Here is a 27,910-nt window from a genome sequence, read left to right on the forward strand (position 1 = left end):
AGATTGAATTGTGAAAATGTATTTGATCCTCGAGTGGCTTCTTTATTTACAATACATGTAGACAAAATAAAAAATCAAGCTGCTGGAAGAAAATTGTCTCCACATTACCATTGGTATAACCAAACATTGCTTCCTGTCTAATAAATGTAACTTCTCAGAGCAAAACTTGCTGATTTCTCTGCTCATTTCAGCCTTAGATTCTTCCTGTAAACTGTAGAAGTTGTTGAGAATCAGTCTCCTGTTTCTTGGGGGTGTCAGCGCTCCACATTCTCAGAGAATTGAACTGGAGCATGAGGTTTAGATTTGATATCTCTACGCTGATTTACCAGCAGTCAGAGACTCCTGAACAATAATTGCTTCATTATTAAGCTGAGACTGCACACAGCATAATATAATGGAAATCACTTTTCAGCATAATAATATGTTCTTTTGCATTTACAATTCCCTTAGATGCAATTTTAAATAGTTGAAAATCATGAAATTGATGGTCATGCCATTCTGCTTCCTTAGCAAAATTTATTTCACACTGTGCAAGGCAAGTAAAGAGGCAGGTTTGGTAAACTAACCTTCACACTGGCTGAATCGTTTCAATTTGCTTTTTATTTGCAGGGAAATCTGAGCAAATCTAACTTTCCATAAAAGCCCAATACATAACTAACCCACATCCTAAGAGATTTCCTTCTTTAAAGGTAATCTATCAGTTCATTCAACCCTCCTCCCATCTAAATGTGATTATATGACTGTGTTTGCTATGGGAATATAAGTAACTCTGTATCTTTTTTGAAAATAAAGCGCTGCTGTATTGCCAAAAATTTCACTTCAAGGGCTCTTGTGTTGTGATCCGCTTTTTGGGCTCCCCTGGTGGTGGCTGGTGGTACTGGAGACTTGTGTGTGCTTTTCTGCCTCAGCTCACCTGCTTCCATCAGTTTTGGGAGTTCCTTATTTAGCCTTGTTCTCCAGTCACTTCCTTGCCGGTCATCATTGTAACCTGAGTCATTCAGTTGCATGTTCCTGCTACTAGTCTGCTGATCAGCTAAGTGGACTCTTGTCCTTATTGTTTTGTATTTCTTGTCCAGTTTACAGTTTTGTCATTTCCTGTTACTGGAAGCTCTTGTGGACTGAAATTGCCACTCCTGTGTCATGAGTTGACACAGGAGTCTTAAAGTAATTTCAGGATGGGTTTTTGAAAGGGTTTTTCAGCTGACCGTGAAGTCCTCTTTTGTATCCTTCCTCTATCTAGTAAGTGGACCTCGCTTTGCTAAATCTACCTTCATGCTGTGTATGTCTTTTCCTCTGAACTCACCGTTAATATTTGTGGGGGCTACTATCATCTTTGGGGAATTTCTCTAGAGGTAAGCCAGGTCTGTTCCTTCCTCTTCCAGGCGTAGTTAGTTCTCCGGCTGGCGCGTGGCATTTAGGCAGCCGTAGGAATGCTCCCTGGCTACTGTTAGTTGTGTGGTAGATTTAGGTCACGGTCAGCTTGAGTTTCCATCACCCGAGAGCTAGTCTGTTATTTTTGTGTTTCTGATGTTCCCATGCCATTGGGGAATCATGACAGTATGACCGGCCACTGTTAAAGTAATTGGCAGAAGAAAGGAGAGTAAAAGAAGTCTGTAGATTTTTTTTTTTTTTTTTTTTTTTCCCTTTCATGTTTGCCACTTAGTTGTCTCAGTTGTATTTCTGCTCTATTTACAGCCTTGCTTTTCTCTCCTTCTAATCCTTGAATGGCTCTGATCTCTCCGGTTTAAGGATGGACCCTCAGAGTTTGGCTGCAGGTTTAAATAATCTTGCTACGAAGGGTCAGAATTTACACGATTATGTTATATGTACTCCTATTTCTGAACCTAAGATTCCTACACCAGAGGTATTTTCCGGAGATAGATCTCGGTTTCTGAATTTCAAATGTAATTGTAAATTATTCCTTTCACTCAGACCTCACTCCTCTGGAGATCCTGTTCAGCAGGTTAAGATTGTGATTTCTTTGCTGCGAGGTGACCCTCAAAATTGGGCATTTTCATTGACACCAGGGGATCCTGCGTTGTTCAATGTGGATGCGTTTTTTCTGGCTTTAGGGTTGCTGTATGAGGAACCTAATTTGGAGATTCAAGCTGAAAAAGCTTTAATAGCCTTCATCTGAGATATACTGCCAAAAATTTCGTAAATGGTCTGTGCTTACTCAGTGGAATGAGTGTGCCCTAGCGGCAAATTTCAGAGAGGGCCTTTCTGATGCCGTTAAGGATGTCATGGTGGGGTTTCCTACGCCCACAGGTCTGAATGAGTCCATGACAATGGCGATTCAGATTGATCGGCGTTTGCGGGAGCGCAAACCCGTGCACCATTTGGCGGTATCTTCTGAAGGGACGCCAGAGAAAATGCAATGTGACAGAATTCTGTCAAGAAGCGAGCGGCAGAATTTTAGGCGCAAAAATGGCTTGTGCTTCTACTGTGGTGATTCCGCGCATGTTATATCAGCATGCTCTAAACGTACTAGGAAGGTTGACAAGTCTGTTTCTATTGGCACTTTACAGTCTAAATTTCTTCTGTCTGTAACTCTGATTTGTTCATTATCAGTTATTACCGTGGATGCCTATGTGGACTCTGGCGCCGCTCTGAGTCTCATGGATTGGTCCTTCGCCAGGCGCTGTGGGTTTGATTTGGAGCCTCTGGAAGTTCCTATACCTCTGAAGGGTATTGATTCTACACCTCTGGCTTGTAATAGACCACAGTTCTGGACGCAAGTGACTATGCGTATGACTCCAGACCATCAGGAGATGATTCGCTTCCTCGTGCTGCATAATTTACATGATGTTTTAGTGCTTGGATTACCATGGTTACAATCTCATAACCCAGTACTGGACTGGAAAACTATGTCTGTGTTAAGCTGGGGATGTCGGGGGGCTCATGGGGACATACCTTTGGTTCCTATCTCGTCATCTATTCCCTCTGAGATTCCTGCATTTTTGTCGGATTTTGGGGATATTTTTGAAGAGCCTAAAATTGGTTCTCTCCCTCCCCACAGAGAGTGTGATTGCGCCATAGATCTGATTCCAGGCAGTAAATTTCCAAAGGGTCGTTTGTTTAACCTATCTGTACCTGAGCATGCTGCCATGCGAGAATATGTTAAGGAGTCCCTGGAAAAGGGACATATTCGTCCGTCTTCATCACCTTTAGGAGCTGGGTTTTTCTTTGTCTCTAAAAAGGATGGCTCGCTGAGGCCTTGTATTGATTATCGACTCCTGAATAAAATTACTGTCAAATATCAGTATCCGTTGCCGCTGCTTACTGATTTGTTTGCTCGCATAAGAGGGGCTAAGTGGTTCTCCAAGATTGATCTCCGTGGGGCGTATAATTTGGTGCGAATTAAGCAAGGGGATGAGTGGAAAACCGCATTTAATACGCCTGAGGGCCACTTTGAGTATTTAGTAATGCCTTTCGGCCTTTCTAATGCTCCTTCAGTTTTTCAGTCCTTTATGCATGATATTTTCCGTGAATATCTGGATAAATTTATGATTGTGTATTTGGACGATATTTTGATTTTTTCTGAGGACTGGGAGTCTCATGTTCAGCAGGTTAGGAGGGTTTTTCAGGTCTTGCGGGAGAATTCTCTGTGTGTAAAGGGTTCTAAGTGTGTTTTTGGGGTTCAGAAAATTTCCTTTTTGGGGTACATTTTTTCCCCTTCTTCTGTTGAGATGGACCCTGTCAAGGTTCGGGCTATTTGTGACTGGACGCAGCCTACTTCTCTAAATGGTCTTCAGAAGTTCTTGGGCTTTGCTAATTTTTATCGTCGATTTATAACTGGTTTTTCTGGTGTTGCTAAGTCTCTTACGGATTTGACTAAGAAGGGTGCTGATGTTGCCAATTGGTCCTCTGCCGCTGTGGAGGCCTTTCGGGAACTTAAGCGCCGCTTTTCGTCTGCCCCTGTGTTGCGCCAGCCCGATGTCTCTCTCCCCTTTCAGGTTGAGGTCGATGCTTCCGAGATCGGAGCGGGGGCGGTTTTGTCGCAGAAAAGTTCCGATTGCTCAGTGATGAGACCTTGTGCGTTCTTTTCTCGAAAATTTTCTGCCGCCAAAAGAAATTATGATGTCGGTAATCGGGAGCTTTTGGCCATGAAGTCGGCATTTGAGGAGTGGCGTCATTGGCTTGAGGGTGCTAGACATCAGGTGGTGGTTTTGACTGATCACAAGAATCTGATTTATCTTGAGTCTGCCAGGCGCTTGAATCCTAGACAGGCGCGCTGGTCGTTGTTTTTCTCTCGGTTTAATTTTGTGGTCTCATATCTACCAGGTTCTAAGAATGTGAAGGCGGATGCCCTTTCTAGGAGTTTTGAGCCTGATTCCCCTGGTGATTCGGAACCTACAGGTATCCTTAAGGATGGGGTGATATTATCCGCTATTTCCCCAGATCTGCGACGTGCTTTGCAAGAGTTTCAGGCGGATAGACCTGATCGCTGTCCACCTGGTAGACTGTTTGTTCCTGATGATTGGACCAGTAGAGTCATCTCGGAGGTTCATTCTTCTACACTGGCGGGTCATCCTGGAATTTTTGGTACCAGGGATTTGGTGGCTAGATCCTTCTGGTGGCCATCTCTGTCTCGAGATGTGCGTGTTTTTGTGCAGTCTTGTGATGTGTGTGCTCGGGCCAAGCCTTGTTGTTCTAGGGCTAGCGGGTTGTTGTTGCCCTTGCCTATTCCGAAGAGGCCTTGGACGCACATCTCGATGGACTTTATTTCTGATCTTCCTGTCTCTCAGAGGATGTCTGTTATCTGGGTGGTGTGTGACCGTTTTTCTAAGATGGTTCATTTGGTGCCATTGCCTAAGTTGCCTTCCTCGTCTGAGTTGGTTCCTTTGTTTTTTCAAAATGTGGTTCGCTTGCATGGTATTCCTGAAAATATCGTTTCTGATAGGGGTACCCAGTTCGTTTCTAGATTTTGGCGGGCATTCTGTGCCAGGTTGGGCATTGATTTGTCTTTTTCGTCTGCCTTCCATCCTCAGACTAATGGCCAGACGGAGCGAACTAATCAAACTTTGGAGACGTATTTGAGGTGTTTTGTGTCTGCGGATCAGGATGATTGGGTTGCCTTTTTGCCGTTGGCGGAGTTTGCTCTTAATAATCGGGCTAGTTCGGCCACTTTGGTTTCCCCTTTCTTTTGCAATTCGGGGTTTCATCCCCGTTTTTCTTCTGGTCAGGTGGAGTCTTCGGATTGTCCTGGAGTAGATGCTGTGGTGGATCGGTTGTATCGGATTTGGGAACAAGTGGTGGACAATTTGAATTTGTCCCAGGAGAGGACTCAGCGGTTTGCTAACCGCCAGCGTCGGGGTGGTCCTCGCCTTCGTGTTGGTGACTTGGTGTGGTTGTCTTCCCGTTTTGTCCCAATGAGGGTTTCTTCTCCTAAATTTAAGCCTCGGTTCATCGGTCCCTATAGGATTTTGGAGATTATTAACCCTGTTTCCTTTCGTTTGGACCTTCCGGCATCTTTCGCTATCCATAATGTGTTCCATCGGTCGTTGTTGCGGAGATACGACGTGCCGGTGGTTCCTTCTGCTGAGCCTCCTGCTCCTGTGCTGGTTGAGGGTGAATTGGAGTACATTATAGAGAAGATCTTGGACTCTCGTATTTCCAGGCGGAGACTCCAGTATCTGGTTAAATGGAAGGGCTATGGTCAGGAAGATAATTCTTGGGTAACTGCCTCTGATGTTCATGCCTCGGATTTGGTTCGTGCCTTTCATAGGGCTCATTCAGGTCGCCCTGGCGGTTCCTGTGAGGGTTCGGTGCCCCCTCCTTAAGGGGGGGGTACTGTTGTGATCCGCTTTTTGGGCTCCCCTGGTGGTGGCTGGTGGTACTGGAGACTTGTGTGTGCTTTTCTGCCTCAGTTCACCTGCTTCCATCAGTTTTGGGAGTTCCCTATTTAGCCTTGTTCTCCAGTCACTTCCTTGCCGGTCATCATTGTAACCTGAGTCATTCAGTTGCATGTTCCTGCTACTAGTCTGCTGATCAGCTAAGTGGACTCTTGTCCTTATTGTTTTGTATTTCTTGTCCAGTTTACAGTTTTGTCATTTCCTGTTACTGGAAGCTCTTGTGGACTGAAATTGCCACTCCTGTGTCATGAGTTGACACAGGAGTCTTAAAGTAATTTCAGGATGGGTTTTTGAAAGGGTTTTTCAGCTGACCGTGAAGTCCTCTTTTGTATCCTTCCTCTATCTAGTAAGTGGACCTCGCTTTGCTAAATCTACCTTCATGCTGTGTATGTCTTTTCCTCTGAACTCACCGTTAATATTTGTGGGGGCTACTATCATCTTTGGGGAATTTCTCTAGAGGTAAGCCAGGTCTGTTCCTTCCTCTTCCAGGCGTAGTTAGTTCTCCGGCTGGCGCGTGGCATTTAGGCAGCCGTAGGAATGCTCCCTGGCTACTGTTAGTTGTGTGGTAGATTTAGGTCACGGTCAGCTTGAGTTTCCATCACCCGAGAGCTAGTCTGTTATTTTTGTGTTTCTGATGTTCCCATGCCATTGGGGAATCATGACACTCTTGCACACGATTGTTGAACCGGACGACTGCTGTCCATCGTCTTGACGGATAACATTTGACTCCATGTTATTCAATGAGGCTGCTGTTGCACATGTCCGATTTTTGTCTTGGGCAAAGTGGTCTGAGGAAAAAAATCTCAGCATTCACAATTTGACATCTCTATTCTTCCATTCAAGTATATGGGTCCCTGGGAAACATTGGACCTCACTGAGATGACATCCCATTGTGTTCCAATTTTCACGGATAGGCTGAATGGACAAGTTGGAGAAACTTTTATTTCTGCTCTGGGGTGCGAAGCACTTTCGAGTTTCTAAGCTCCAATCCATGTCTAACTCCACTAGCTGATTGACTGACTGCAGCAGTGCTGTCAATCACCTAGTGTTGGCAGAGTTAATAAGAGAATTGAACTGGAAGCCGAGGCAGTGGAAGGGCTACATCCTCATGAAAGCACTTCCAGACTCATTTACTTAAGACTTCTAAAGTGGATTTTTCAGCAGTACAGTAGTATTTTTCTTTAATAAAGAGTAATTACTTATATTTTAGAGCCAACATAGTCAAGTGATTGGTTTTGGGGCAAGAATAAACCAACAGTTTCCCTGTAATTCTATAACTACCTGCAGAGGCTTTGGTAAGTAAGAAGACAGTGAAATAAGTCCCGCATCATGTGTGCTCTACTGGCATAATTCAACATGACTGACAATGTATGAAAACAATTTACAGCTCTAAAGAGCAATGTGGTAGTCTTCCAAAGATTACAGCTAGGGATATAACATTGCTTAATGATGATAGTCACATTATTAATTATAAGAGGGAAATAAACTACCTTCTTCAAATCCATTTTATGTGCATTCCCTCAAGTCTTAGCCCTAAAGCACAGTTGTACAGACTATACAAACTGACACTTTGGTTACAAAGTGATCATTTGCATTTTTTTAAGTCACTTTTCTTTTGTCCTGTAGTATCTAGTATCATTTTCAGTGACAAATTCTTCAAAATGGTGCATGCAAGTTCAGGAGTTTTGCAGAAAATAAAAGTGCTCTTTATTTATGTAGTGAACTTTTTTGTGCCTTTTTAGAGCAAAATGTTTCATGATCAAAATGTAGATTTAAAACAGGAAGACCTAGACACGAAAATAGGCGAAACTCCAATAAGGAACCGGGCCCTTAGACTCCATACACATGGCAGAGCATTGTTAGTGATGCCTGTATGGTAGTACATGGAGTTCTTTACTACTGAGTACTACAAAGCCATGAGCACTGTGGCAACTTATTACAGTTTATATGCAAGTCAAGGCTTTGTACATGGAGCCTTTATGATAGTGTACAACTGTTGAAATCTATTAGATAAAACCTCTGTATGGTGGCGTACCAAATGGAAGGAGCACTTATGTACAGTTTTGTCTCCATCTATGGTGGCTCACAAACACCTCCATACAGAAGCGAAGTTTTCACGATCACCTTATGGTACATTTGGTGTCTCTAATTATCACAGAGATATTTTCTCCTAGAATCAAAAATACATTATATGGTTGACCTTATTTTACCACAGATTCACAATAGGGATACATCGAGACATAACATATGGAAATCAAATACAGATATTAAGCTGGATCCACAGCAAATAGAAACACTAGGTTTTTTCTTAATGAGGGTCCAGTCATTCTTTCCCCAATAATGATTGGTGGTGGTCTGACCAATAGAAACCTCACCACCTGCTAGAAGAGGAATGCTCTCTCCTCATTACTAAGGGATGAGTGAACGTGCTCCGATAAGGTGTTAAACATGATCGTGTGCTAACCGAGTTTCTTGGCGTGCTCGAAAAATATGTTTGAGTCCCTGCGGCTGCATGTCTCGCCAGTGTTTGACAGACGTAACACATGCAGGGATTACGTAATAAACAGGCAATCCCTGAATATGTTGCGGCTGTCAAACAGCCACGAGACATGCAACTGCGGGAACTCAAGCATATTTTTCAAACATGCCTAACACTCAGCACTAGAGCTTGCTTAACACCTTATCCCAGCACGTTCACTCATTGCTACTCCTCATTCAAGGTAGAGACGTGGTTGGATGCTCACTCTGCTATATTGTTTAATCTCCAAAATATTTTTAAATAGAATGACCTTGGAAAAACATATAGCATTGAAAAAAATGGGATTTCAACTTCTGAAGAGACTTGTTAACTTTTATATAATTCAGTTAAAAATATATATATTTAAACTGAGGCTTCAGTATGAGAATTTACAAATCATAATTATTCTTGAGAGCAAATGCAAGAAACATTTCAAATGGTTCTGGGTCAAGTGTTAAAGAGTATTTATGGCAAATATATTATTAAAAAGAAATGTAAAATTGTTGAAAAAATTCTGAGAGAATTTCATTATATGACCTTTCACATTTTACAATTGACCTTGGTCATTGTTACATTATTGAAACCAAGTTAAGGACATAGATGATATAAGAAAGATTCATGGCTTGCAGAATAAAATGATAAATAAAAAAATGTGATCAATAGAATATTAGACAGATTTTAAAAAATGTACAAGATAAAATTACACAGTGTCTTCTAGTATGTATACATCCTGTTATAAAATCTAAACAAGAGTTCAGAAACCAAATTACATGAGAGGTGGGAGCACTGGTTACAATATCAAAACAAACAATACGATACACAGTGGATCTTATCTCCTTTTAGGCTCCATCAACACAGAATTTTTCACAGCCCTTTTCACTCACTATTTGTTTTAAGATTTTTGCATTTTTTGCTTTTTTTCCTTAAAAAATAGGTACGGTACTTGAAATTTAAACAAAAATTCAAATCTAGAACATTTTGCAGTTAGAAAAAAAATGGCAGAAACCCAAAAAGGAAACAAAAGTATGAAAAAAAGCCCACAAAAAACGTTTTGGTTTCATTTCATATTATGGATATTAATTAATTAATTACTGAGCTACTGAATTTCATATTAAAGAAAATTTGTGATTCTTAGGTGTTGAGTTTTATTAGTCTACAGCAGTGTTGCCCCAACTCCAGTCCTCACGGCCTCCTACACATCATGTTTTCAGGATTTCTTTAGTATTATACAGGTGATGCAATTATCAAACCATCAGAAATTTAAATAAATTCAGCTACACAGACCATAGGTCTACACAACAGTTATACCCAAGCACCACCTTCTCTAATTGCACATGTCCTCATTCTTTATCATCTCCATTCTGTGCAGACCAACGTGATCACTTATTTTAGCAACTGGATAAAGCTCTTAATCAGTAATAGTGCAGACATAATGCCATCAAAATAATTGTTCCAATCAAAGTTCCTCACAGTCAGACCTCCGACTGTGCCAATAGCTCTCAAACTCTGCCAAAGTTATCAAGGCTTTACCTACAGCATCCTCTGTTAAGCACAGTCTAAACAGTTGTGATGAGAGATAATTAAATCTTGTAAAATTCAAATTTGCAAGTTTCATCAAAATATTGGCAAAAAAATGTGCTTCACAGCAAATAGATTTGCCAAAAATCCATATGTAACCTTCTGAGGTCTCCTCGGAATTTATCCAACCCATTGGAAGTCCTTTATCACAAACACAACTGTTAGGGCTAGTGGAACGCACCGAGTAAAAATAGATGTTTATTATAAATGGTGCGTTCGCAGCCCGGGGTCCACCGTGCAGGAGAACCTGCTGCTAGTGAATGGTGGCACTGTTTGGCGGTATAGACTAGCTCTGTTACCTCACAGAGCAGCCGTGAGAGGAAAGCACTGCTCCCTGTTAGCCTCACAGGAGCGCAAGCTTGCTGCCAAACTGATAGCAGTCAGTGGTTATGCACACACACAATCTCCTCACCGGAGAAGCCGGTATTCTAGGGGCTTATTTCAGCCGGGTCCCTGAACACATTCATGCATAACCATACTGGCGCAAAACACATATTTGAATTGATACTAGCGCATGGCCGTGCGGCCATGCGAGCCTTTTATAGCTGAAGCACGAACAAGACCTTCCTAGAAGGACCAATGAGAAGCTGCCACAAAGCCTGAGCACCTTCAGGACCTTCCAGGAGAACCAATGGCCTTTGCTGCAGTATCTAAGCATGTGACCCTCGATCTCCAATGATAGATTATACCCTGGGCATGCTCAGAAGGAGAAAAGCGGGACTTAGTCCCAAAAGCGTCTGCTCGCCGCTGCCCAGCACTGGCTTCAATGGCAGAAGCTGGAAAAGCAGCAGTAACTCTTTGCACAGAGTCAGACTGAGCGAGATGCTGGGACCGACGTCTCCGCTGAGCAGGCTCCACTGCGGCAGGAGAAGAATGGGGGACCACAGCAGAGATGGACCAAGATTCCCCCTGTGCAGAGGTGGGAACTCGACCCCTAACAACAACCTTAATAATGTCAAAGTGACCTCAACATAGAAACAGATAACAACCCAGAAGTACCCAACAGTCCATTAATTAAATAAATGGCCTAAAATTATCTCTGTTAGTGATCTGTGATCAGAAGAACAGCTCTGTGCAGAATACTGCCTAAAGGCCAAGTTCATACTGTCAGTATTTCACATCAGTAATTGAAAGCCAAAACCAGGAGTGGGTGATAAATACAGAAGTGGTGACGTGTTTCTATTATACTTTTCCTCTGATTGTTCCACTCCTGATTTTGGCTACAAATACTGATGTAAAATACTGATCATATACTGATAGTGTGACTCTATCCGTAATCTGGCATTGTTGCTGTCATCATCCTGCTTTGACTGAGACATGTGATATGCCATATATTTCATAATGCCTCGTGTTTCCTCCCTACTAACATGTTTTCTGACTTCCAAAGAGGCCAATTGTGACCATGCATTTGGTAGTCCTCCTGCTCGGACGGCTGATACCAATGGAGGTATTTCTGTTGCCTTTAGTGACTCACATTCTCGTATATTTGTAACCGTTATTTGGATTTATGTATTTTCTTTTACATTACCCCATCCATAGCCACTTTATATTTTACAATGTATTTTGTCTAGAACTATAATTACATTCTGACAATCTTTCAATCCCAATTGGTAATCTTTTGCCCAAAAAGATGTGAAAATAAATGCTAGGTATGTACACGGACAGAAAGGAAAATGTGGCTGCAGGCTGCAGTATAGGTGTCGTGTGTACAGTTATCAAATTGGACTAGTAAAACAGGTGTGAAAAAACATGTATAAAAAAATATAATAAAAAATCTGTTTTTTACAAAATGTAACCCAAAATGGATAAAATAAGAAATTCTAGGTAGGGACATGTCCAAAAAGCCAGCATCTGCAACGGAACACAGATAATATTTGACTAGTAAAAGTGATCTTAAAAAAAATGTTTATGACATGCACACTTTGTGTAATAGACAGTCGCATTTATATTTTGGGATTTTGACACATTTTCTTCTGTATTTTTTAAAAAAAACTATTATAATACTTTATTATTTATTATAATAAACTCAGTACAGTCATTTGTGAATAACAAGCACACTGATTTCATATTTTTTTTCTTTGTTGCTTGCTGCTGCTTTCTAATGCATTAAGAATGAAGAAAATATGTGTAATTTGATTTAAATGCAGTGGGACAAATGTTAACTACACCATATCGCTGATCCATCACATTGCGTTTGGCATGGCTACTGGCACCTTTGCATTCTCCCTGTTCCCCTATTAATTCAGTCTCTATTATTCACAGACTTCTATACTCATCTTTCTCAGTGGTGCAGCTGTACAACACATTACTGTCTGGAGTATTTTTCCAAAGTTTTAGGGCTTTATCATAGTACTTCTATTGGTGAGCTGTAAGGTCTAATGTCCTTTCACTATCCTAAATCATCCTAAAATGACTGCTGCATTCCCTGGCTTGACTTTTATGCAGGCTATGCTAATCCCTTCAGTTTGGCTGTGCTATACCATGTACTATAAAAGCTGCAAGGCATCAAATCCATGTGTTTACGCCTGAAGTCATTTAAGCCTCCTGTGAATAATTTTTGGGCGATTTGCCCGAATCAAATGTCAAATTGTTCGAATTTGTTTGGACTTGCGGATTTCATAAAGTTTTACATGAGTTTGATTTGCATCGAATTGATTTACTCTGACCTCTAGTTGTGATTGGATTCATTTTCTAATGATTGCAATTAAATCCAATTAACTTTTATAAAGTGTGGTGACAAATATTTTTAGCGGGAAGATCATCATTACTGGCTCAGCTATTTTTTGTTGTCAGGAATATGGAAGCTCCTGGTGGAAAGTGAAAATAGCTAAATTAAATAGAGACTTGATACTTAGTATTTAGAAATTTCTACAGTCTTAATTGTGTGGCAGCCACACTGTATAAACACGAGGACAAGAAACATTTACACGTCTTTTTACTTTACCAAAGATTCTCATCACTTAGTGACTCAGTGATGTAAATAGCCTGTAATGTATGAATTTCTAACATGTGTTCCCAGGATAGGGATTAGTGCGTTAGTAAATCAGTCTTTGTGTAGATGACATCTGACTATTGGAGATAGCACTCTTAAGTGTTTATTTTACGATATGCACTTATGTGCAAAGATGGTTTTAATGTCACAAAGTAATACAGTTTTAAACAAAAAATGTGAAAAGTCTACTTTAGAAAAGCAAGTTTCATGAGGATAAAGTCTGATCTACTATGAGTTGTATAAATGACATACAATAATCCATAGTTAATGGGTTGTGGGATTAAAACTCTACAAGGTGCAAAGTCATTAGCTCACAAAGAATAATGTCTGCAATCATTGCACAATCTTAAAATTATAGCTCTGGACAAAAAAAGAAATTGTACAAAATATAAAATAAAGAGTTAAGTGCCCACATTGGCTGTTATTTCAGTAAAACTTTGGGCAAAAATCATGAAATGTTCACACTGCGGTGCATTATTCACAGAGTTGGAAAGGATTAAAGTTCTTTGTTCTAGTAGCAAAATGTACACATAAGTATGTTTCAATGATTACATAAAATTATTTGTAAATTAGCTTTCATTTTTTTTTCATTAAGAATTTACATGAGAAATGAATCTAATTTACAGCATAGCACAATGCCAGCTCATTTCCATATTTCCTTCACTCCACTTCATTTAGCATTTTTTTCTTCGATATATCAGGTCTTTTACAGCTAGAATCGGGCTGTGATAAAATATACTTTTTCATTCCCCAAATAGATTTGAGGAATGGGGTGTACTCAGATTCTACTTTGCGATGCTGAACTGAGCAGATGGTTTACATCAAAGTCATTGTGTAAACTTGTGGTCTATTTTTTTTTTATAATGGATGTATTCTTTACAGGGAAGTTCACATTATAAGCATTCAAGTATTAAGAAATTACACAACTTTCTAATATGTTTTATGTTACAATTTAAAAATATTTTTTTTATTAAATAAATGTAAGCAATTCTTAAATAGAACAGATAATATCTATTGAATTAAACTAAGATGGGATAAAGAAGATATGAATGAAGGGGTATCAGTAGACATTTTTAAAATAAGCAATGATCGACCAATTCCTGAGACCGGCTGTTCCACAGATTAATAAAGCCCATAGTAAAAAAAAAAAAAAAAGAAAAGAGGATTGGACATCTCTAGAAAGTGATCCTATTTTTCTCCTTGATTTATGAGCAGATTTTATATGGAACAGCGTTTTGCAGCATTTTTATATAGGCCTTATATATTTGTGCAAGCTAGGGCCTATTCATATGAGTAGATGATCATTTGAATGCGTCCAGCTTATCTTTCAACAGAATTGTGTAGTGTAAATGGGTTGAACGGCCTAATGATGTGTAAAAACGCTGATTCAGCAAAATAATTAGCATTGCTCTATTTTTATTTGTACAATGTAAATGGAAATTGGTTGCTCGTTAGGCAACTCATTAACAATTTTTTCAATGCCTTTTCCGCACCTACTCTTCCAATGGTCTGACAGTGTGAATGAGCGCATCATGTTCAATTATCACACATGACAATTTATTACACGATTCTTGATAGGTGTAAATTTTTGTCTGCCATTGAGTACAGAACATTTAGTCTGAACTTATTGTCGATCGCTTAGATGATTTTCTACTTGTGTAAATGGGCCTAAAATCATGTTCCTCCATAGATGTCTCTGATGAAGACTAAATAAAAGTACATCTTTAATTTGTGTTTCATAACAAAGATCCTCTAGGCCCCTATCTATATTCTTGCTATTTTTTGTTGACAAGCTAGAAGCTGGCATATAACTAGGATGTATCATCAATATCCAGACATGTGGCGAGTGATCCACCCAATGATCAATAATACAAAGTGATATGGCCTCTATTGAAGACTGTAGACTGAATGGTTGGATCAATAATATAGTCATAGACAATCTTATTTACAATCCTACAGCCTTAAAGAGGACCTGTTACTTGCCATGAATGTGTAATGTTACATGGCCTGAATGCTACAATTCTCCTAAATCTGGTGGTGTTGTGTTTGTTATTTTTTGGTTCCTGTTCTTTATCGTTCCTGAGACATGGCCATTAAAAGTTTAGGCTTTTGAACTGAGGAAACATGCTCCTCAACTCTTATCTGTGGGATCACACTTCATTTTCTAGCAAGCCTAGATTTATATTCACGGAAGAAGGAGTCATATCTCAGGAATGGAGATGCACAGGAATGAAAAAAAACCTGCCAGATTCAGAAGAACGGCATTTAGACCAGATACAACAATTATAGGTTAATGATAATGGACAGGTCCTCTTTGATAGATTACATGTAAAGTTTGATATTACTGCATTTTCTCCATTTTGATTTAAATACAAAAAATACCAACAGAATCTTTTTTTCAACATTTTACAATACGACTATTCCTGATCATCTAATTGTTATAGTGTTTTCCATTGTTCCTGGTTTTAATGAGCTTCATTCTATGTTTTGTACAGAACATTTCATACACATGCTGCATGAGGTCATGATCACTATCACAGTTTCTGTTCACAGGGTCCTAGTTGCATCAGAACTGGAGCCGACATCTGCTAGGACAGTTTACCCATGCTTTGATGAACCTGCACTTAAAGCAACTTTTAAAACCAGAATTGTGCACAATTCAAGCTTTGTGGCTTTATCCAACATGCCAGCCATAGGTATGTCCAACATGTTATTGTTATGTTCAATGTTTTAAATTTCGGCACAATTGAGATTGAATGATAAAGGTGAATGATTGAAACAATGCCTTGTTTGTTATATAATGGTTTAAGCTTGGTACTTTAAAACTTTATTTCACTAAAATGCGAAACCTTCCTGAGTGAAATGAAGCCATTCCGCACCACACTTTATCAGGTACATGTCACTGGGCTACTAGTGGTTCTGTAGGCATAATACCTTACATAGGTTTATTTTCAACTGCGGATCTGCTATTTGTCCTTTTCTTTCATAAAAAGAAAACCAGTGGCTAACACCAACCCTTTCCATACATTTACCTGCAGACAGGAAGGTCACTAATGGGTTAAAACCTGACCTAGAGGAGCATAATTTACCCATGTATAAAAGTCCATATTTTGGATTCTGTACCTGGAGTAAATTCGGGTCTACTGAACTACACTTGTTACATTCTGAATAGAAACTGTTACAGGGGTGATCTGGGACTAACATAGTGATGACTTATATGTAGAACAAACTGCATGGACTATACCACTGAAGTTCTCAACAGGAGGACAGAAACACATTTCACAGTTATTGATGATGATTAGACATCTCTTGTTAAAAATTCTAATTAAGGAAGACACATTTATCCTTTCTGACTTTAAACTTATAACATATCAGAAAACGGAGAGACAAGAGTCCATAAAGCTATGGTAAAATAACAATTCAAGATAATTCAAGTGCAGATGATCTATGCCATTGGCTGATCTAAAAAGATGAAATAATATATATTCTGGACCAGTTCCTTTAACATGTGATGTAATCATGAATACTGACTTAATAGCATATGTTAATTTAGAGAATAGTCAATACACAGTTACAGTATATTCATGTGTCTCTGGTAGAACGCATTACTCAAATACAGTGTGACCTATTTGTTGCTGCAGTAGCCTGCCGGCTTTTCACTAGGACTTTTTCATTGAAATAACATATCGTATGTGTGTTTTTAAATTATTGTCTACAATAAAATTGTTATTTTATCTTAGCCTTATTGACTCTTGGTTCTCCATTTTTTTATGCAATTTGAGTCGCTATGCCTATGACTCTTGATATATTATTTCGATATGTTAATTTGGAAGAAATTAAGGACATTTTTACTCTATTAGCTTACTTGTAAGAAAAAGAAGGAAAAATTCACTGTCCCCACAACAGGCAGAATTGGCACTGGTTTTAGCTGGTATTGTGATGATGAACTGATTGGGATTGATATCAGAGCACAGAATAATAAAATGCAGTGTGAAATCTGACAATCAAAATGCTGGCAAAAAAAGAATAAAGAGAAGGATGACCAGTCTGGATATAAGGCCACCTTGTTTAAGAGAAGAGCAGAGTGTGACCATCAGGTGGACGGGTGAAGGGATTACCCAGATTTCTGTATTAATAATAAAATGTGGATAGATCAGTACTCAAGTCAAAATTATTATTATTATTATTTATTATTATAGCGCCATTTATTCCATGGCACTTTACATGTGAGGAGGGGTATACATAATAAAAACAAGTACAATAATCTTAAACAATACAAGTCACGACTGGTACAGGAGGAGAGAGGACCCTGCCCGCAAAGGCTCACAATCTACAAGGGATGGGTGAGGATACAGTAGGCGAGGATAGAGCTGGTCGTGCAGTGGTTTGGTCGATCGGTGGTTACTGCAGGTTGTAGGCTTGTTGGAAGAGGTAGGTCTTCAGGTTCTTTTTGAAGGTTTTGATGGTAGGCGAGAGTCTGATATGTTGTGGTAGAGAGTTCCAGAGTAGGGGGGATGCGAGAGAGAAATCTTGTATACGATTGTGGGAAGAGGAGATAGGAGGGGAATTAAAATTATAAACAAACACAATCTAACTGAACTAATATAACATAAATGATGGCAGAAGTCATGTTTTTTTACTGATCACATTGAGTGAACATTACAGTATTGTGTAGGGACAAGAGAACCCATGAATTCAGCAACATGTAAATCCCTTTATCAGCAATCACCTCCACCAAACAGGTACTTGTTTCTACATTTTCTCTAGCTGCGGCCGAAAGGGAGGATGTCAATGGAACAAAATGGACTATTACAACATTTAACACTACGCTGAAAATGTCAACCTATATCACTGCTTTTGTCGTATGCGACTTTGATTACGTCAGGACAACTGAAAGAGGCAACGAGGTACGAATAATTTACTTAACCACTTAATAAAGCTTTTAGCAGCTCGGATAGATGAGAACATTCTCGCATACGGAGGATTCTGAAATAGTAACCTTTCAGGATAATGTCTGTTTAATCACTGTGATACTTAATGAAGTAACACTTCATAGATTAATTCGCACTCCTGATCATCGGTGTGACACTTTACATCTCAACCCGTGAACACTTTTATGTACAGCGTAAAGATTAATATCATGTAGCATCTTAACACAATCTGTTCAGATACATAAGAGACGCTCTCTTACGTATCTGAACAGAGGATATTAAGATCGTACATGATATTAATCTTTTGCAAATACATTGCGCTCTTAAACTAATCTTGACTTTCCTTCTTTAGTCAAATCTGTATCCAAAATTATGGTTTCCTGTTAATTTTCATATCCCCTCCGTTGTATCAGACGCTTTCTCTTGGTCATTTTGGTCATTAGCTCCAACATTTTAAATTTTTATGCTAGTTTTTATTGTTTTTGGTTCATACAGATGTTTTGACCCATTCACACTGCATTAAACCGCTCATGACTTTTTTCTTTTTAAAAACAGTACCACACCTGTCCTCAGGTCGTGTATGGTATTGAATTTCGCAGGAGCTAAGCTGCCACACCAGAAACAGTGCAGGACAGGTGTGGCACCGAATCTGAAATAAAGCATGCATGTTTTAATTACTCAGGACAGAATCTTTAGGGCACATTCACACTTGACATATCCGGTTCGAATTTTTTACAAGAAATAATCCACAGTGAATCTGCAGTAAATGGTGAATACTGTATTTCAATGTGGATTGCACTGCAGAAATGCTGCTGTCCATTAGGCCAGTTTCACACTTTCATTTGTTTCCAATATGGAAAAAAAGGGTACCGGAGATATCCGTGTCCGTGTGTGTAATACAGTGCCTTGCGAAAGTATTGGGTTCCCTGGAACTTTTCAACCTTTTCCCACATATCATGCTTCAAACATAAAGATACCAAATGTAAATTTTTGGTGATGAATAGTGTTGAGCATTCCGATACCGCAAGTATCGGGTATCGGCCGATATTTGCGGTATCGGAATTCCGATACCGAGATCCGATACTTTTGTTGTATCGGGAATCCGTATCGGGATCGATATAATGTGTAAAATAAAGAATTAAAATAAAAAATATTGATATACTCACCTCTCCGACGCAGCCTGCACCTTACCGAGGGAACCGGCAGCCTTCTTTGCTTAAAATGCGCGCGTTTACTGCCTTCCGTGACGTCATGGCTTCTGATTGGTCACGTGCCGCCCATGTGACCGCGACGCGACCAATCACAAGCCGTGACGTAATTTTCAGGTCCTGAATGCCTAATTCTAGGCATTCAGGACCTGAAAATTACGTCACGGCTTGTGATTGGTCGCGTGCCGCCCATGTGACCGCGACGCGACCAATCACAAGCCGTGACGTAATTTTCAGGTCCTGAATGCCTAATTCTAGGCATTCAGGACCTGAAAATTACGTCACGGCTTGTGATTGGTCGCGTCGCGGTCACATGGGCGGCACGCGACCAATCAGAAGCCGTGACGTCACGGAAGGCAGTAAACGCGCGCATTTTAAGCAAAGAAGGCTGCCGGTTCCCTCGGTAAGGTGCAGGCTGCGTCGGAGAGGTGAGTATATCAATATTTTTTATTTTAATTCTTTATTTTACACATTAATATGGATCCCAGGGCCTGAAGGAGAGTTTCCTCTCCTTCAGACCCTGGGAACCATCAGGGATACCGTCCGATACTTGAGTCCCATTGACTTGTATTGGTATCGGGTATCGGTATCGGATTAGATCCGATACTTTGCCGGTATCGGCCGATACTTTCCGATACCGATACTTTCAAGTATCGGACAGTATCGCTCAACACTAGTGATGAATCAACAAGTGGAACACAATTGTGAAGTTGAACGAAATGTATTGGTTATTTAAAATTTTTGTGGAAATTCAAAAACTGAAAAGTGGGGCGTGCAATGTTATTCGTCCCCTTTACTTTCAGCGCAGCAAACTCACTCCAGAAGGTCATTGTGGATCTCTGAATGATCCAATGTTGTCCTAAATGCCTACTGATGATAAATATAATCCAGCTGTGTGTAATCAAGTCTCTGTATAAATGTCCCTGCTCTGTGATAGTCTCAGGGTTCTGTTTGAAGCACAGAGAGCATCATGAAGCTGGTCAAAGCGGCAGAATTGGCCATTTCTGGGCAGCTGCAGGCTGCTATTTTTAGGCTGGGGGGTCTATATCAATGGCCCCTTACCAGCCTGAGAATACCAGCCCCCAGCTGTGAGCTTTAGCAAGGCTGGCTGTCAAAAATGGGGGGAACCCCCGTCGTTTTTTTATTATTTATTTAAATAATTTAAAAAAACAGCGTGGGGATTCCTCTATTCTTGATAACTAAACTTGCTGAAGCTGACAGCTGAGGGTTGGAGCTTCCAGCTGTGAGTTTTGCCTGGCTGGTTATAGAAAATAGGGGGAGCCCACGCCGGGTTTTTCATTCATTTCTTTAGTTATAGTGCAGGTGGCTGGTGAGGAATACCCCCATCATCCGCTCCTGCTGTAACTCTTCTTACACTCATCATTCTCCCCTGCTCGCACTGATCGCCGGCAGAGCAGGGGAGAATGATGAGAGCCGTATTCAGCACCTTCTGCCAGGGAACAGCGCTTACTGTAGCGCTTCTCTCCCGGTGCCGATGCATGTCACACAGATGACATCAATGTTTGTTCACCGTGTGCACGTGTGCGGGACGTATTGTGGCCTGTGCTGACGATAAAAAACGGACAGCTTGTTTTGCCCATGGACACACGATCCATGGAAACACACTGACATGTGCACAGACCCATTCACTTGAATGGGTCTACGTGTGTCAGTGTCTCCGGTACTTGTGAATACTGTCACCACATGTACCGGAAACAAGGACGTGTGAAAGAGGCCTTAAAGGGCTATCCAACCATAAAAAAGTGACAAATTAACAAATGAACACTACTTGCTTCTCCGCCCTCCCCATGCGCTCTGCAATCCAGCACTGAAGCTCCAGCGGTGCGCTTCATGCATATGTACAAGCATTTTGCACAGGACCTATGAAAACATAGACTGGGTGCCCTTCTGGAACGTATGTGCTGGATCACCGGGCAAGAAGACGTGAGTTTATTTTATTTAGTTTTTCATTACATCTGAAGCAATTTTCAATATTTTTTTAAGGCTGGATAACCTCTTTAGGTGCAAGTGTAGAAATAGCTTGCCGATTCATTCATTCATTCATGAAGTGATTTCTCTAGATGTAGTGGTATTGGCACATACATACATATATTGACCCATACATATATGGACCACAATGCCCAGATTGACTGCGTGTCTCCTGACATGAACCTACAACATCATATGTGTTTATGAGACAGTAAGTTTGGGTCAGGAGGCCAGCCGTCACTGCAGACATTGGGATCCACATAAAGACCATGAAATACACTCATGCAATCCCGGTCTATAAGTCATTGATGTTACAACCTCAGTGCCTACTGTGAACTCGCTAACCTGACCCCCTGCCTTTGATAGATGGGGCCAGGTTAGCAAGCTGACAGCAAGTGCTGAGGTTGGTCCGCTCCCACCCATCAGACTAATAAGCGCTGATTACCATCACTATGTATAAAGATCATATGTAGTCGTATGCCTGACCGCAGGGGCACCCACGATGGATTGCTAGGGTCTTAATTAGAAAGTACATAACGGGTTGGCAGCTATTTAATAAGGGGAAACCTGATGATGGAATATGTTTCCTTTACCTGTTACAGTATTTCCTAAACATGTCCGCCTAGTAAGTGATTTCTGTGTTTTTGGTATAGTTTGTGCTGGAAGTTGACTTTAGTCGTAAGGTGAAGCAATAAAAAGGCGCATATTCTGGAGGGCATAGAGACAAAGCAGAGGAAGGGTACATGCATCAAAGGAATGGAAACATTCATGACAGTTCTGCAGAGAGTAGAATGTTAAGAGCTGCAATCAGAAGATTTCTGGAGCTCGGCTTTAAATAACATAGTAATAAAATTTCACATAAAACAGCCCTGTGGAAAGCAGATGTTGATTGTTATGTTGTAAATTACCGTAAAAAAGCCTGAATATGTTATTATATCAGAATTAGTTTTACTTCTGAATAGTATGTTGCTATTCTAATTATACTGAGCTTGAGTTCTAAGACTATTATATGTAGCCATTAAGGTGTAAATAGAGATTGTTTCTTATTAGTTGGAGTCTGCTCTTGTCTTCTGTCTATGGCTTTTGTAAGAAGTCGCTCCCTTGTTCTCATTTCTATATATGTTCCCAGCTCGATTATTGCTCGGAAGTTTGTAATTGTATAAAGACATTTTCAATGAATAAAGTAAACACCAGCCATGGGACATAATGTCTCTTCCCTTATTCCTCCTTACCGCATCCAAGAGTGTGTTCTTAAGGAAAAAGAAGATACCAAGATTCACGCTAACAGCATATGATGATACGATGCTTAAAGAGAAGCTATCATCAGAAAATGACTTGTTTAACCCCTTCATGACCTAGCCTATTTTGACCTTAATGACCTGGCCATTTTTGCAATTCTGACTAGTGTCCCTTTATGAGGCAATAACTCAGGAGGAACGCTTCAACGGATCGTAGCAATTCTGAGATTGTTTTTTCATGACATATTGGGCTTCATGTTAGTGGTAAATTTAGGTCAATAATTTTTGTGTTTATTTGTGAAAAAATCAGAAATTTGGAGAAAATTTAGAAAATTTCGCAATTTTCGAATTTTGAATTTTTATTCTGTTAAACCAGAGAATTATGTGACACAAAATAGTTAATAAGTAACATTTCCCACATGTCTACTTTACATCAGCACAAATTTGGAAACAACATTTTTTTGTTAGGAAGTTATAAAGGGTTAAAAGTTGATCAGCAATTTCTCATTTTTACAACAAAATTTACAAAACCATTTTTTTTAGGGACCACCTCACATTTGAAGTCAGTTTGAGGGTTCTATATGGCTGAAAATACCCCAAAGTGACACCATTCTAAAAACTGCACCCCTCAAGCTGATCAAAACCACATTCAAGAAGTTTATTAACCCTTCAGGTGTTTCACAGCAGCAGAAGCAACATGGAAGGAAAAAATGAACATTTAACTTTTTAGTCACAAAAATGATCTTTTAGCAACATTTTTTTTTATTTTCCCAAGGGTAAAAGGAAAAAGTGGACCACAAAAGTTGTTATCCGATTTGTACTGATTACCACTGTTTGGGCGCACAATAGAGCTCGAAAGGGAAGGAGCGTCATTTGACTTTTTGAATGAAAAATTAGCTCCAATCGTTATCAGACACCATGTCGTGTTTGGAGAGCCCCTGTGTGCCTAAACATTGAACTTCCTCCACAAGTGATCCCATTTTGGAAACTAGACCCCCAAGGAACTTATCTAGATGCATAGTGAGCACTTTGAACCTCCAGGTGCTTCACAAATTGATCAGCAAAAATGAAAAAAGCACTTTTTTTTGCAAAAATTTTCTTTTAGCCACAATTTTTTCATTTTCACATGGGCAACAGGATAAAATGGATCCTAAAATTTGTTGGGAAATTTCTCCTGAGTACACCGATACCTCATATGTGGTCATAAACCACTATTTGGGCGCGTGGCAGGGCTCGGAAGGGAAGGAGTGCCATTTGACTTTTTAAATGGAAAATTAGCTCCAATCGTTATCAGACACCATGTCGTGTTTGGAGAGCCCCTGTGTGCCTAAACATTGGAGCTCCCCCACAAGTGACCCCATTTTGGAAACTAGACCTCCCAAGGAACCTATCTAGATGCATAGTGAGCACTTTGAACCCGCAGGTGCTTCATAAATTGATCCGTAAATATGAAAAAAGTATTTTTTTTTTCACAAAAATTTTCTGTTAGCCTCAATTTTTTCATTTTCACATGGGAAACAGGATAAAATGGATCCTAAAATTTGTTGGGCAATTTCTCCTGAGTACACCAATACCTCATATGTGGGGGTAAACCACTGTTTGGGGGCACAGCGCTCAGAAGGGAAGAAGCGCCATTTGACTTCATGAATGGAAAATTAGCTCCAATCGTTAAAGGACACCATGTCACGTTTGGAGAGCCTCTGTGTGCCTAAACATTGGAGTTCCCCCACAAGTGACCCCATTTTGGTAACTAGACCCCCAAGGAACTTATCTAGATGTGTGGTGAGCATTTTGAACCCCCAAGTGCTTCACAGAAGTTTATAACGCAGAGCCGTGAAAATAAAAAAAAAAAAATTTTCTCATCAAAAATGATTTTTTAGCCCACAATTTTTTTATTTTCACAAGGGTAAGGCTACTTTCACACTAGCGTCGTGCACTGCACGTCGCTATGCGTCGTTTTGTAGAAAAAACGCATCCTGCAAAAGTGCTTGCAGGATGCGTTTTTTCTCCATTGACTTGCATTAGCGACGCAGTGTGACGCATTGCCACACGTCGCAACCGTCGTGCGACGGTTGCGTCGTGTTGCGTCGGACCGTCGCCACCAAAAAACGTTGCATGTAATGTTTTTTGGTGCGTCGTGTCCCCCATTTCCGACCGCGCATGCGCGGCCGGAACTCCGCCCCCTCCTCCCCGCACCTCACAATGGGGCAGCGGATGTGTTGAAAAACACCATCCGCTGCCCCGTCGTGCGGCGCTTCCACAGTATGCGTCAGTGCGCTGCAACGTCGCATTGCGACGTGCAGTGCACGACGCTAATGTGAAAGTAGCCTTACAGGAGAAATTGGACCCGAAAAGTTGTTGTCCAGTTTTTCCTGAGTACGCTGGTACACCATATGTGGGGGGAACCACTGTTTGGGCGCATGGCAGAGCTCGGAAGGGAAGTAGTGACGTTTTGGAATGCAGGCTTTGATGGAATGGTCTGTGGGCGTCATGTTACGTTTGCAGAGCCCCTGATGTGCCTAAAGAGTAGAAACCCCCCACAAGTGACCCCATTTTGGAAACTAGACCCCCCAAAGGAACTTATCTAGATGTGTGATGAGCACTTTTTACCCCCAAGTGCTTCACAGACGTTTATAACTCAGAGCTGTGAAAATAAAAAATCATTTTTTTTCCTCAAAAATGATTTTTTTAGCCCCCAATTTTGAATTTTCACAAGGGTAACAGGAGAAATTGGATGCAAAAAGTTGTAGTCCAGTTTGTCCTCAGTACACTGGTACCCCATATGTGGGGGGACCACTGTTTGGGTGCACGTTGGGGCTCGGAAGAGAAGTAGTGACATTTTGAAATGCAGACTTTGATGGAATGGTCTGCGGGCATCATGTCATGTTTGAGGAGCCCTGATGTGCCTAAACAGTGGAAACCCCCCCAATTCTAACTCCAACCCTAACCCCAACACACCCCTAACCCCAATGCTAAAAACAAACCTAACTTTAACACACCCCTAACCCTACCCCCAACCCTAACCCTAACTGTAGCCACAACACTAACCCTAATTTTAGCCCTAACTTTAGCCCAACTCACTTTAGCCCAACCCTAACCCTAATGGGAAACTGGGGCGGGAGGGAGTGATCACCGAGGCAGGGGGGTGATCACTGGGGCAGGTGGGCGATCTGCGGGGCAGGAGGGCCATCTGCAGGGCAGGGGGCAATCTGTGGGACAGTGGGCGATCTGCGGGGTGATCTGCGGGGCAAGGGGGTGATCTACGGGGTAGGGGGCCAATCTGCGAGGCATGGGGCAATCTGCGGGGCAGAGGGCGATCTGTGGGGCAGAGGGGGCAATCTGCAGTGCAGGGGGGATCTGCGGGGCAGGGGGTGATCTGCGGGGCAGGGGGGTGGGATCAGATGGCGGATGGCAGCGGGGAGCATACCGGATCATCAGCAGCAGCAGCGGCAGCGGTGTTATCGGCGGTGGGGCAGCAGGCAGGGTGCCATTGTTAACTCCACCCCTCCAGATCTGATTGGAGGGATAGCGTCACATGGATGCTAGCTCAAATCAGATCTGGGGGAGGTGACACAAAGGTGATCTAGCTCCAGCCAATGGCCGATGGTATTGCAGCATCAGCCATGCCTGGATTGTAATATTTCACCAAGTGTCATTGGTGAAATATTACGATTGCTCTGATTGGCTGTTGAAAGTGAAACAGTCAATCAGAGCAATCGTAGCCACGGGGGGGGGGGGGGCAAAGCCACCCCCTGGGCTAAAGTACAAGTCCCCCTGTACCTGCAGGTTGGGTGACATTTGAGTTAACCCGTTCACCAGAACTGCATGAACGCGATACCGCCATGACACCACATAGGCGTCACAGATCGGATTGGCACTGACTTTCATTACGCCTACGTGGTGTCACAGGTCGGGAAGGGGTTAAATCACGTTTTGTGTTACATATATTAATAAAAACATTTTGGCAATTTCTTTTTACTAATATTATGAGCTTTATCGAAAAAAAGGAAAATTAGTCAACCTGCAGAATTCCCTCTGGCCACCGGAGCTTTATAGACATACACTTTCTTCCCTTCAGAAAGTGTTTTCAGCAGGCTCCTTATCATCAGAGACAGCTAACACCTCTATACCCAGCTAATAACACAGGATCCACTATACACAATATGATATCACACCAGATCTTCTCTCTTTTGACACTTCAATACGAAAGATAGGGTCAGGATCCAACCATTTTGGCTATCAATTTAAAGTCTAAAAAGCCCCAGTGGCCAGTGTGAAAATTACAAGATTGTGATGTGTGAAAAAAAAAACCTTTTCAACTTTTATGAGTCCACGAGGATGAGATTTATGTTCTTATTTACATCACTGCATAACTGCTCGCTACTGCACACACACTGATCAAATGTTATACCACCAGTACAATGGAAAGGGTGTCAATGTCTCTTATGTCCATGTAATAAACTCTTTAGGATCCACATAAAGGTGCTTGCAAGCAACCAGAATTGTATCATTTACATTTTATGATTTTTTTTTATTACTTTGGGAATTTGTATCAGAAAAAAGGGGCTCCAACTTTTACAAAGATATATGATGAAATTAATCTGCACAGAGAATTGTGTTTAGTGTGGACAATTGAAGAGAAGATTAGGATTGCACTGAAACCTTCATTTTAATTTTTTAAAGTCCTAGCCTTCAATTTTTTAATCACTTTCTTAGAAATTAGTTGATTGCTTTATTTCTTTCTTTCTGATTTTGTACAACTTGTTGAGCTGTGTTATGAATATAATAATGTGTGCTTTGTTTTCCACGATTTAATCATTTTTTTCTTATGTTGTCTTAGATACGGGTTTGGGCACGTAAGGAAGTAATCAAGAAAGGATATGCTAATTTTTCTTTGGATATCGTGGGGCCAATTCTTTCTTTTATGGAGGATCTATTAAATGTAACATATCCTTTACAAAAAACAGGTGTGCTGTGTCCTCACTTTAAATTTTGCATTATTACATAACATTAAAGATTTTCCATTTCATTTAAAGTGAACCTGTCGTTGGTTTGATGCTGCCCCAGTGGGGCTGCACTGTGTGGACCTCCTGTCACTGAGATATGGGTAAGGGACTCAGGACTAGGCATGTACTTAGGCTGAGGAGACATTTGTGATTGTGGGTTGTTCCACGGATCTACATGTGTGACATATTAATCACTATAACTGGGACGATATCCTGAGGCATAAAAATACACAAAAAAAATGGGAGACGTTTATTAGCATCCTGGATAGGACCTGTGCACAGTATATACCGTATGGGAATAAACATACTAGAAATAGGAGGAAACCAATATGGCTAAATAGAGCTGTAAGGGGCGCAATAAGGGACAAAAAGAAAGCATTTAGAGAATTAAAGGAAGTAGGTGGTGATGAGGCATTAAATAAATACAGAAAATTAAATAAATTCTGTAAAAAGCAAATCAAGGCAGCAAAGATTGAGACAGAGAGACTCATTGCCAGAGAGAGCAAAAATAATCCCAAAATATTCTTTAACTACATAAATAGTAAGAAACTAAAAAATGATAGTGTTGGCCCCCTTAAAAATAGTCTGGGTGAAA

At 40.8% G+C, this 27,910-nt stretch overlaps 1 protein-coding gene across 1 annotated transcript in view; it reads left to right on the forward strand.

Moving 5' to 3' along the window:
* Positions 1 to 27,910, forward strand: part of LVRN (laeverin) — a 228,735-nt gene that overhangs the window by 73,181 nt on the left and 127,644 nt on the right. Inside the window, exons 2-4 of the mRNA XM_077290673.1 lie at positions 15,497 to 15,639; positions 17,711 to 17,850; positions 27,150 to 27,276. Coding sequence (XP_077146788.1) covers positions 15,497 to 15,639; positions 17,711 to 17,850; positions 27,150 to 27,276 — 410 coding nt within the window. The remainder of the gene's footprint in view (positions 1 to 15,496; positions 15,640 to 17,710; positions 17,851 to 27,149; positions 27,277 to 27,910) is intronic.

Source organism: Ranitomeya variabilis, chromosome 1, assembly GCF_051348905.1.
Source record: "Ranitomeya variabilis isolate aRanVar5 chromosome 1, aRanVar5.hap1, whole genome shotgun sequence".
Taxonomy (NCBI): Eukaryota; Metazoa; Chordata; class Amphibia; order Anura; family Dendrobatidae; genus Ranitomeya; species Ranitomeya variabilis.